This window comes from Corylus avellana, chromosome ca2, assembly GCF_901000735.1.
Source record: "Corylus avellana chromosome ca2, CavTom2PMs-1.0".
Taxonomy (NCBI): domain Eukaryota; kingdom Viridiplantae; phylum Streptophyta; class Magnoliopsida; order Fagales; family Betulaceae; genus Corylus; species Corylus avellana.
The window spans coordinates 18,682,057-18,695,204 of record NC_081542.1 but is presented as its reverse complement, the minus strand read 5'-3'; the positions used below and the strand labels follow the sequence as shown (position 1 = coordinate 18,695,204).

Below are 13,148 nucleotides of genomic sequence, written 5' to 3'. Positions count from 1 at the left end.
GACAGTCTAAACTCTAGACAAAACTTAACCAACTTGGAATCTCTGTACATCTCAATATGAATCTCTAATCACAACTGCATAATTACCTTGAATTTTCCATTCCTGCAAACACTACAAAACTGTGAAGTAGTGAGTCAATTGATTTCCGACAATATAAATCATTGTTGAATCATATATAGCAAAATGCTAGACAAGTTATAAAACCACAAAAATCCGTATTATTGGATATCAATATCATACTCAGTAAGTAAGAATACTTACATTGGATTACATGAATGGATCATCAAAGGTAATTACTTGAAACCCGTTCTGCTGCAGTTGGTCCATACCCATAACAATCCCTTCACTGACTTTCTCTCTCTCTCTCTCTCTCTCTCTCTCTCTCTCGCCTAAACTCTCTTTCTTCCTCTTCAGCTCTCTGTCTTAAATTTTCCATCTCACTCTCGGTTTCTCTCCTCTCTTGTGTTCTTTCTTTCTTGTAGCGCTTGGTCTCGCCCTTTCTCTCTCTGTTCTGAGTAAACACTCTTAGAAAGAAGAAAGACCGAGTAAAAAGCGGAAGAAGGAAGAATATATGCAAGAGATGGGAGAGGAGATGAGTGGTGAAAATTGTGAAGGAGAAAAGTTCTATTTATAGGAGAAAATCAAACACTATTCTACCGTCAATTTACAATTATACCCTCATTTTACTATTTCACCAACCCTATACTATTCCACCAACCCTATACTATTCCACCAACCCTATACTATTCTACCAACCCTATACTATTCTACCTACTCTATACTATTCTACCTTCTTATTCTACCATCCTTATACCTACCATTTACTATCCTATTATATCACCAATTATTACAATCATACTCCAAATTATACCAATCAATCATCAATTATCATATCTCTTAAGTCTCCCAATAAAATAATCAATATAAAATCATCATCATGATATAATAACCTCAAATCAATATTCATTCCAATAATATTCATAAGATCTAATAAGTTCCTCAAGAATAAATATTATTACCTAATATCATCAATAAATATCTCAACCTCAAAGTAAATGCCATTACCTAATATGAATATTAATATAATCATAGCATCAATTTAATATCTCTAAAATAAGACCTTAAAAATCTGGGGTGCTACAATCTTCCCTCCTTATTAGAATTTCGTCCTCGAAATTAAAGCCCATAAATTACCTATCTCCAAATTGAGCAACCCAAATTAAAACAAATCATACTTGAACCATAACTTACTCAAGTTACTATAAAAATTTTTAAATTCAATCTGTTCATAAATAAATATCATAACATATTCCATACCCGGGCGATGTGAGACTCTACAAGCACTCTTCTTGGGCACCAGTGTCACCGTTGGCAATCCTCAGGGAATTTCTTCATTCTCGGCCCTTAACTTTTGGCCCTTATACATTTCATTGTGTCTTAACTGACACCATTATAATATAACCCACTTTTGGCATCACCAACGTGTGTCCACTAGCGACCCTCATATGCTTGTGCACACTCCCACCATCTCAGGCTGGGTAATGTTTTGATACCATTTGAAACAACCCAGGGAAAAGCGCTAGCCACATCTGCGCTATTACCCCAAAAGGACTAGTCAATCTGGAGCTTCCCTAGAATTCATTATAAAGCCCAGTTTCACCTAGTAACTAGGCAATGTGGGACTTAGCACCCATGACTATCTTTTATAAACTATCCACTCTATGTGGACTTCTTCTCATCTTCCCAATATGGGCGTCATGCAGTGCTTCAATACCACATAACCTGGCGTTACTAGGTGGCTCTGATACCATAATTGTAACAACCTCTCATATAGCGGAAAAACTGTAATTATCAATACAAAAAAATACTGTTAAAATACTTTTCTTTATACAAAAATACTCAAAGCTATGTCGTACAAGGCATTTATACAGATCTATCCGACAGTCTAAACTCTAGACAAAACTTAACCAACTTGGAATCTCTGTACATCTCAATATGAATCTCTAATCACAACTGCATAATTACCTTGAATTTTCCATTCCTGCAAACACTACAAAATTGTGAAGTAGTGAGTCAATTGATTTCCGACAATATAAATCATTGTTGAATCATATATAGCAAAATGCTAGACAAGTTATAAAACCACAAAAATCCGTATTATTGGATATCAATATCATACTCAGTAAGTAAGAATACTTACAGTGGATTACATGAATGGATCATCAAAGGTAATTACTTGAAACCCGTTCTGCTGCAGTTGATTCATACCCATAACAATCCCTTCACTGACTTTCTCTCTCTCTCGCCTAAACTCTCTTTCTTCCTCTTCAGCTCTCTGTCTTAAATTTCCCATCTCACTCTTGGTTTCTCTTGTGTTCTTTCTTTCTTGTAGCGCTTGGTCTCGCCCTTTCTCTCTCTGTTCTGAGTAAACACTCTTAGAAAGAAGAAAGACCGAGTAAAAAGCAGAAGAAGAAAGAATATATGCAAGAGATGGGAGAGGAGATGAGTGGTGAAAATTGTGAAGGAGAAGAGCTCTATTTATAGGAGAAAATCAAACACTATTCTACCTTCAATTTACAATTATACCCTCATTTTACTATTTCACCAACCCTATACTATTTCACCAACCCTCTACTATTCTACCTTCAATTTACAATTATACCCTCATTTTACTATTTCACCAACCCTATACTATTCCACCAACCCTATACTATTTCACCAACCCTATACTATTTTACCTTCTTATTCTACCATCCTTATACCTACCATTTACTATCCTATTATATCACCAATTATTACAATCATACTCCAAATTATACCAATCAATCATCAATTATCATATCTCTTAAATCTCCCAATAAAATAATCAATATAAAATCATCATCATGATATAATAACCTCAATTGAATATTCATTCCAATAATATTCATAAGATCTAATAAGTTCCTCAAGAATAAATATTATTACCTAATATCATCAATAAATATCTCAACCTTAAAGTAAATGCCATTACCTAATATGAATATTAATATAATCATAGCATCAATTTAATATTTCTAAAATAAGACTTTAAAAATCTGGGTTGCTACAAACACAATAGCAAAATAATAATCAAGCAAACCCACAAACAAGACACCAAGATTTTTACATGGAAAACCCTCAAATGCGAAGGTAAAAACCACGGGACCTAGTCCAGTCAAATCTTCCACTATCAACAATAATGAGTTTACAATTGTCTTCCCTAGAGAAATATCTAGAGGTTATCACCACATAAAGAATACATGCATTCTTGGATTAAACATAAATTCATCACCCTAAAGTGGATTCCAACAAGAATAAAGAAAAATCTCACCAAGTAGGTATTAGCAACCAAACGATTGGAGAGGAATTCCAACGATCGACACCAGTCAATACGTAGCACTTGTCGTCAGGAGCAACACTCTAAAATTGCATCAAGATCGAACCACAAACTACCTTCCAATCTCTGACGGATGTGAAAAAAGCGAAACCTTTTTTTTTTTCTTTTTCTTTTTCTCTCTCCCTGCGCCGCACTACTTCTTTTTCTTCTCCCTTGTTTTTCTCTTCTTTTCTATCTCTTATAAACACACGTATAGTGTGTTAGAGTTTTACTACAAACAAAATTTGTTGTAGTCCATGTGGTCCCCACATAAGAGGGACCACCCAACACAAACATCAAGAGAAGTGTTTCACTAGCTAGCATCCTCATTTTCATCTCCAATGCCCGTCTCCTTCTGATTTTTTTCATCTGTCTGGGGGGACTTCCCTACCTACAAGTTATTAAACCTGCTTCATGCACTAGCAACCTAACTTTCAGATCCTCAGAGATGGAGAGAAAAGCACTTCTTAGCTTCAAAGAAAGTCTCACCGATCCATCCGTCCGACTCTCTTCCTGGGTTGGTCAAGATTGCTGTAAATGGAAAGGCATTGGCTGTGAGAACACAACGGGTTATGTCGTCATGCTTGACCTCAAAAACCCATTTCCTGTTGTCAAATATAATGCTAGCTGATGGAGAGAACAAGTCTTGCTTGGGGGGTAAGATAAGTTCTTCTTTTCTCAATTTAAAGCATTTGAGTTACCTGGACCTAAGCATGAATAATTTTAATGGAATCAACATTCCAAAGTTTTTGGGTTCCATTAAAACTTTGCAGTATCTCAGTCTCTCTGACTCATTCTTTGCTGGAATCATTCCAATTGGTGTGGGACATCTGACCAATTTGCGCATATTGGATTTATCTGAAAACAACATTTCTGGTAAGATACCAAGCTCATTTTCCAACCTTTGCAACTTGCAAATCTTTAATCTGAAAGACAACAAAATAGGTGGGGAGATAAATGAGTTTGTGAATGGGTTGTTTCAGTGTTACAACAGCAACCTCAAATCAATGCTTTTGAGTGGTAATAAATTGCTCGGGGGGAACATCCCTTACTCATTGGGAAGACTCAAGAAATTGAAAACTATTAACCTTGGGTCATGTTCTTTTTGGGGTTTGCTTCCACATTCTATTGGAGACCTGTCATCCTTAAAAGTACTTAACCTCAGGAACAATCAAATGAGAGGAACCATTCCAGAAAGCATTGGCAAACTATCAAAGCTTGTTTCACTGGATCTCAGTTGGAATTTATGGGTAGGTTTCTTAACGGAACATCATTTTCAGAATCTCACCCGATTAAAAGTTCTAAACTTGTCTATGGAATGTTCTAGAAAATGGACATTGGGTTTAGATGTGAAGCATGATTGGGTTCCTCCTTTTAACTTGACACATGTTCAATTAGATAACATGCAAGTGGGTCCAAACTTTCCTAGCTTCATGGCCTCAAACTCAAAATGAACTCAAGTTTCTTAGCCTCCACAACGTTGGCATTTCTGACACCATTCCACCTGGCTTTTGGAATTCCTGCTCAAATATCCATCATTTGAGTTTGTCCAATAACAGCCTGCACGGGCAGGTACCAAACACTCGAGCTCATCATCCAGTATTTCATATTGATCTGAGTTCCAACAATTTAGAGGGTCCAATCCCACTTTTTTTAAGGAATTTGGGCATCTTATATCTTAAAAGAAATATGTTTTCCGGTCCTATACCCGAAAACGTAGGTGAGCTGTTGCCTTGGATATCATTCTTGGACCTCTCTTCAAACTCTATTACGGGCAGGATTCCTCATTCTATTGGAATGCCACAGAAATTGAAAGTTCTTATTTTGAGAAACAACTACTTGTCTGGGAAACTCCCTCCTCAATGGGAGGATTTGAAGTTGTTATCTGTGTTGGATGTAGCAAACAACAATCTATCTGGCACCTTTCCAAGTTCAATGCAATATTTGAGTTCACTACGTGTGTTGTCATTGAGCCAAAATCATTTTGAAGGGGGGCTTCCTTCTTTCTTTAGAAAATATGGAGGGATGGTAAACCTTGATCTTGGAGATAACAAATTTTGTGGAAATGTTCCAGCATGGACAGGAGAAAGCTTAACGTCTTTACGGAGATTAAGCTTAAGATCCAACTTCTTTGACGGGAACATACCTAAACAACTATGTTTTCTTTCACGCCTTCAGATCCTAGACCTTGCAATAATGATTTGTCAGGAGAAATCCCTCAATGCATAGGGAACTTGAGTAAAGCCCGAAGCAGCTATCATACAAATTATTTCGAGCAAATTATGGTGGTTTCTAAAGGAAGAGAATACGTATATAATTTTACTATTGCTCTTGTCCATTCCATAGATCTCTCAAATAATAATATATCAGGAGAAATACCGGATAATATATTAAGGCTCGTAAGATTGGCCAACATGAATCTATCAATGAACCATTTAACTGGAAAAATTCCTCAAAAAATTGGAAATTTGGGCCTGTTAGAATGACTTGATCTTTCAAGGAACAAACTTTTTGGTCCTATCCCTCAAAGCTTATCTTCTTTAAATTTCCTGAGTTATTTGAACTTGTCATTCAACAACTTGTCTGGAAAAATTCCATCTGGGAATCAACTACAGACACTTGGCTCTTCCAGCTATGAAGGTAACAGCTTACTTTGTGGACCTCCTCTTCCAACAAAGTGCCCAGGAGATGAAATCGATCCAAAGTAACATCAAATGGTGGCAATGATGACAAGGGAATTGATGCAGAATTTTTCTATATTAGCATGGCAGTGGGTTTTATCTTTGGATTTTGGGGAGTTTTGGGGCACATTAATTGTTAAAGTATCATGGAGGCAAGCTTACTTTTGAAGCTTTGATAATTTGAAAGACAGAATTGCTATTCTTGTTACGTTCAAAGTTGTTCCCTGGCTAAGGAAGGTCAAGTTGGAGAGAAGTTGAGGCAAATGGACAATGGAGCTTTCTTTAACTAATATGCATCATTATGTAATATTATAAGTTTTTCTGTTGCCGGACCTGCAATCTTCCCATGCAGAGGATTTGTAGAGGATATATATAGTATATTCCGTCAATCCCATTTTGTTAGTCCTTTTCCCTTCTGGGATATCCCATACACACAATTATGAATTTCCTACACCATCCTTACTTTTTAAACTAGAATAAAAGAAAACATCTAAAGGATATATATATATATATATATATATAAAGGAAAACATATATATATATATATATATATATATATATATATATATATATATATTATTTGGTTTTGTTTGAGGGATCTGAATACAGTTTCAGGTCAACTGGCAATATTTAGCAACTGGGTCCACTTAAGTGTACAAGAGAGTTCAAATTAGACATTATTGTCAAATATTTAACAAAAAAGTAAGGGAAAATTACAGTTTACCCCCCCAAAGTTGACAGCGTTTTTCAATTCGAACATCAAAGTTTCAATTTTTGCAATCCATCCCCACAAAGTTCCAATTTTTTTCAATTCGACCAATATCATCCCAAAATTCCCATATTGCCCCTGATTTTATTTTTATTTTTTTATTTTTTATAAAAACGAAAACAAATTTGGGGGTGCCAAAATGACCAGATGACCAAAGGGGTGGCTACTGCCACCACGAATTTTTTTAAAATTTTTTTATAAAAAATAAAAAAATAAAAATTATGGGCAATATGGGAAGTTTTGGATAAAATTGGTCAAATTGCAAAAATTGAAACTTTGGTGTTCGAATTAAAAAACGCTGTCAACTTTGAGGGAGTAAACTGTAATTTTCCCAAAAAGTAAACATTCAATTCCCAAGGTAAGGGAATGTAGATTCCTACCTCTCTAGAAGAGAATCCACAGTCCCACATAGGGTTGAGAGGGAATCTACATTCCCTCCACTAAACGTCAATCAAATGGGGTAATCTTCTAGAACTCCCATAAATCTTAAAAGATTACCCCCATCCAAATGCCCAACAATGACTACCACAAGTTTAAACCAGAGTTTACTCAAATCATATCTAATTCTTCTGACACATGCAAGTATCAATTGATTAGCAGGGAACAAATTGCATATTCTTCTGATTTTCGCAACGAGAGTCATTTCATATTACTGTCTAATTTTCGATGAACCATTAGGAAATTTCCTTTGGTCAGTCAAGAATTCAAAATAGTTTCCATTCTGTTAGTTCTTGTGTTGGCTTAATTCAGTTTCAAAATGCAGATGCTACTGTTCATGGCTCAAACATTGATATAGAATGCTCAGAATCCACCACCGTTCATAATGTATATTCATGTGTTATGAACGTCCCTGCAAAATTTCAGCTCAATCGGACCACAAACGCCCATCGATCGGAGCTTTTGACGAAGACTAGACAGGCCGGGTCCGGACCGCAATTCCCCGGGTCCGGACCTCATTTCCAGAAACTAAAATCTTGCTCCGCGAAGCCGTGTCCGGACCGCCCATTAACATGTCCGGACACCCCGTAAGTTTTAGGCCCAAAAACATGATTTTAAGTGGGTTAGGTCTAGGGTTTTGTCGGGGGTATATATACATCATTATAGAAGAGAGAAGCACGAATTTTTCACCCCTAGAGAGTTCGTCGGAGGCTGTGCTAAAAGAGATCATATGTGGTGAGCGTTAAATTGAATCTCTTAGAGTTTTAGTTATTATTTTGATAAATCTACGGTTGAGAAGTCTATCGGAGTTCCGGTAAAAGGAAATCATATAGAAGAATTGTGCCAGATGTTCTGGAAAGGGCTACTGCGGTAGAAGTCAAGTGGGTCGCTTGTCGTGTACAAGGAAGAGTCAAAGGTTTTGTAATTCTTCTTGTATTCCTTATTCTTCTTATAGTGGATTGATTTCCTGGGTTTGGCTGCCCCGGAGAGGTTTTACATTTAGAGAGTTTTCTAAATGGTTTCCTCTTCGTAACCAAATATCTGTGTTCTTGATTTTCATTACATATCTGTATTTGGTTGATTATTTACTGTTAGGTTAGATCTTATTCCGCATAATATTTGTGAATCACCTAGACATTTGAATAGGTGTCGTTTGGAGTCGTTTTTATAATTTTCAATTGGTATCAGAGCGGGTTCACTCTGTTTGGATTAAATTCTTGAGTGAGATCTGTTGACTCCTGTTTGCTATGAATACTTCTCAAGGGGAATATGATCTTATAAACTCCTTCAACAATTTGTTGGAAAAATTCACTCTTTTGAGACATCAATACACAAATTGTTTGGGAGAGTTTCAAGATCTTAAGCATGTGAATGAATCTATTGTTACTAAATTGTCTGAATCACATGCTTTAATTGATTCTTTAAAATCTGAAAATTCTGTGTTAGTTTCTAAGGTTGATTTGTTAGAGAATAAATTAAAAGAGTCAGAAACTCAATTGGAAAAATTCTCTAGCAATTCCCTTGAGAATATGTTACATACTCAGAATTCTGATTGTGATAAATCTGAGTTAAGTTTTGATTGTCATGTTGCTTTGTCTTCTAACAATGATTCTACTTCCGAGTTAATATTTGTTAAATCAGAAAAAGTAGAAGACTCTGTGGTGAAAAGAAAAACGGCAGCTGCTTCGACTCTCCATGGTAAGAAAGGTAAGAAAATGTATGTTAAACATCATGCATCTTACCCTAAGCTTAGAGTCATGCATCCTCATAGAAAATTACCTTCTAAAAGGTTTGTGCCCACTTGTCATCATTGTGGAAAGGTTGGTCATATTCGACCAAAGTGTTTTGATTTGAAATCCCATAAGCATAAAAGTGAAAATTCCTATTCTAGGAAAGAAAGTGAGGGTTTGGTCATAATGATGAGAGAAGTGCTATCTAGGCTAGATAAGTTTGAGCAAAGTCATAAGTCTAGACCTAAGATTTCTCAAGTGTGGGTTAGGAAGGATGATACCATTCACCCATTGAGGGGGAGTGGTAGTGATCTCACCTAAAGTTAGGTGAGTGAATAACATGCCTAGGATTGATTGTTTTGCTTATTTTGTAATATCCTAGAGCATGTTGTTTTTTTTTTGCATTGCATTTTTTTTGTTTTTGCTTTATTGTTTATGCACTGCATTGTTTTTGTTGTTACACTTTCTGTATGAAGAGTATATACATGATTGTTTTGAGATTCATGTTTTGAGTCATATTCATAAAGGATTTTTCAAGAAATTCATATATCATGATCTTTGAAAAGCTTATAGATGAGATGTTGTGTGCGGACCACCAAAATTTTTGTCTACTTACTAATCAAATGTTCAGGAATGTGTAATGTCTTGTGAAGACCTAGAAGTAGTTATTAAACCAAATCATTATTTTGTAGTGGGACCTATAAGATGTGATGAAAGTTTAATGCTAAAGGACATTCATGTATTGCTTGTTGTAATCTCAATTCAAGCATGTTGTTTTGTTTTGCATTGCATTTTTCTTTGTTTTACATTTGTTTTTTTTTCGTGTGCATTTCTTTTGTGAAAAATTTCAAAAAGACAAAAATATGTTACTTTGATTGTTTCCTTTTCTTTCTTTTGTCTTATACACCTAGATAGTCCATTAATTTCTCATGTTGCTTTTTATGGATTTAATTCCTTACGTCTTGGAATGTTCTTAATATGCATGAGATGAAAATTTGTGTCAATGGACTTGTTTTTGTGGTTACCTAAAGCCTGAACTTATGTGGTACATTTTGCCTATGCTTTATCTTTTGTGCACATTTAAGCTTAAATTAAGGTTTTGTTTCACTTTATTTGTGAGGTCTGTTAGGTAACCATATGAGGTTTTTGACTAGTCATATTTTTCAAATTGACCATATGCTAGTTGAACCTAGGGCTTAAAAATTCCTGCTTTCTCTTTTGTGATAAGCACCAAAAGTTTAATGACACTTTCTCAAAGAGAAAAATAAACAAAATAGTGAAACAAATAAAATCAAAAGATCATATTCCAAAAGGAATTTATTTCACTATGTCAAACTTGTGCAAAATATTTTACAAAGAGAAATGTATAGGATGAGAGTGGCTAGGCCCTAGTATGATAAGGTTTGACTTTTGATTTGATATACTTGTCAAAACCTCATGGTGGTGAAACTTTCTCCTCATTTTGTAAGTTGAAAATTTTTCTCTTTGGATGGCTTACACACACACCACACAAGCATGGGTTGAATGGAACATTTTTCTTTGCTTGGGTTAAGCAATATGAGTTTCTTGCAATTTCTAGTCTCATGTATATTTTGCATATTTGGAGCATGTTTGGGATATTCATTGTGCAATACATGAGTCATTGATGTGTGTATCATGTGTGTTCATTTGACTTTTGAGGGGGAGAAACATGTTTTGCTTTTTTAGCTTCTTGTTGATTATTGAGTCATATGTTGAGGGGGAGTTTTTGGTGATGTGTGTTCATGATCTTGCATTCTACGTCATTTTTTTTATCATGAGTTTTATTTCTGTATTCATGTTCCACATATGCCTTGATGTATTTTGTGAAGTGTTTCAAGAAATATGAAGACCTTTTGTCATTCTGTGACAAAAAAGGGGAGCAAATATGGGGAGATGATGGGATTGGCTTGGCATTTTGGTTTTGTCACTGAATTGCCAAAGGGGGAGTTTGTTAGTTTTTGTGTTGGCTTAATTCAGTTCAAAAATGCAGAAGCTATTGTTCATAAGCTCAAACACTGATATAGAATGCTCAGAATCCAATCTCCACTGTTCATAATGTAGATTCATGTGTCATGAACGTCCCTGCAAATTTTCAGCTCAATCGGACCACAAACGCCCATCGATCAGAGCTGTTGATCAAGACTGGATAGCATTTCCAAAATGCCTGTCCGGACCGCCAGAAGTTGGGTTCGGACCCAAGTTCCAGAAAGCTGCAATTGAGAGTCAGGTCCGGACCGTTGGAAGCTTGGTCCGGACCCAATTTCCAGCAAGTCCATTTTATATGGCCTGTCCGGACACAAGACTTGGATGTCCAGACACCACGGGTTTACGCATATGTAACCCTAGCCGTGTCCGGACACCCACTTACCCCTGTCCGAACACGGCCGCTAAATTGCCGTTTATTTCTATTTAAACGATCTGATTTGCCGATTATATGTACGTATTTTGAGAGCAAATACAGAGAGCTTAGAGAGAGATATTGTTCTAGTGAGTAAAGATTAAATACGTTAAGCCAATCGGAGTTCCGGTGAAAGGAAATCTTATAGAAGAATTGTGCCAGATGTTTTGGAAAGGGCTACTGCGGTAGAAGTCAAGTGGGTCACTTGTCGTGTGCAAGGAAGAGTAAATTGCAAAGGTTTTGTAATTCTTCTTGTATTCCTTATTCTTCGTATAGTGGATTGATTTCTTGGGTTTGGCTGCCCCGGAGAGGTTTTACATTTAGAGAGTTCTCTAAATGGTTTCCTCTTCGTAACCAAATATCTGTGTTCTTGATTTTCATTACATATCTGTATTTGGTTGATTATTTACTGTTAGGTTAGATCTTATTCCGCATAATATTTGTGAATCACCTAGACATTTGAATAGGTGTCGTTTGGAGTCGTTTTTATAATTTTCACATTCAAAAGAAAAGTGTAGTGTAGTAAGGTGGAGGATGAGGTTATGAATTCTTGGAGCTTGAACAACAGCACAATTACAGTAAAAAGAAAAAAGAAAACCAACATTTCCTCATACCGTGCAGGCAATGAACGCCAAGAGAAAGAACGCTTGGTCACTCATTAAATCAACTTGGCCGCCGGGAAAACATTGGCCGGAAAACTGGGGCTACCCACTTCCACATTCCATCGACTTTGTCAATTCTCATCTTCAACAAAGTCTTCGCTCGGAGTCGGAACCTCCTCCACCCCACAATCCTTCAGTTCGGCATTGAAATGTCTTGCGGTATGGGAACCGCAACGCGCAACCAATCTGGATGGCTTGGACTAGGATTTCAAGGAAAGTATGGCGGGCAAAGTAATGGGTTTTATGCAAAATACATTGGGATTTTTTGGCTTAGAGGATGTATGCGCACACAACGGAGTATATGGGTGCAAGGATTTTTTGGTGTTCTTCTATTTATGTTGTTTTTTTGAAGCTCTTGTCGTCGGTTGCTGCCTTTTTTTTTTTTTGACATGTCCGCACAAGAGGTGGAGGAGGATTCGAACTAGTAACCTCCACTTCATTAGACGTGGTCCCAGCTGATTGATCTACCTCTTGGAGAATTTAATTTATTTTTTATTTTTTTATTTGAAAGCAAAGACTTTTGTAATTGATGTGTTTTTCTCGTCTACATATCTCTAGATTCTTGGCAATGCTCCCCTGCAACAACTCAACAACTACTTAGACCTCTAATGAAGCATTTTTGCCTTCATATAGTACATGTTAACCCAGTTTCCGATCGAAGAGGGATTTGGGCTAACAACACACGAGACAGCTAAATAACAAAGTCAAATGACAAAGATTAGTACAAAGCAAAAGTTCTCCCTCAGCAGATGGGATGTACCGATTGAATACCCTGTACGACATGATCATTACTGTTGTTTGAATTAGAGATTTGGTGGGAAGAGCATGGCGCACCTCAAGGCCTTCTCGTACAATTTATTGTGTTCAAGGGGTGGCTCGTAATATTATGGACTAGGCTGGGCTAGGCGACCCCCAATGCTCAGCATGAATGAACATGAAGAGGTTTAGCGTAGCAGACCCTGAGGGTAGTATGGTTCGCATGGCGAACCACGGGCTTTGACAGTTGTCCCTTCTACGAGCCTTGAAGTGATCCCATCTTTTATTTAAAGAGC

The 13,148-nt window shown here is 36.5% G+C and overlaps 1 protein-coding gene across 1 annotated transcript in view; it reads left to right on the top strand.

Annotated features, from left to right (window-relative positions):
- LOC132169220 (LRR receptor-like serine/threonine-protein kinase GSO2) overlaps window positions 1-5,626 on the top strand; it is a 6,684-nt gene extending 1,058 nt beyond the window's left edge. The window contains exons 2-3 of the mRNA XM_059580290.1: window positions 3,836-4,647; window positions 4,796-5,626. Of these exons, the coding sequence (XP_059436273.1) occupies window positions 3,836-4,647; window positions 4,796-5,626 (1,643 nt within the window). The remainder of the gene's footprint in view (window positions 1-3,835; window positions 4,648-4,795) is intronic.
- The last annotated feature ends 7,522 nt before the right edge of the window (window positions 5,627-13,148 follow it).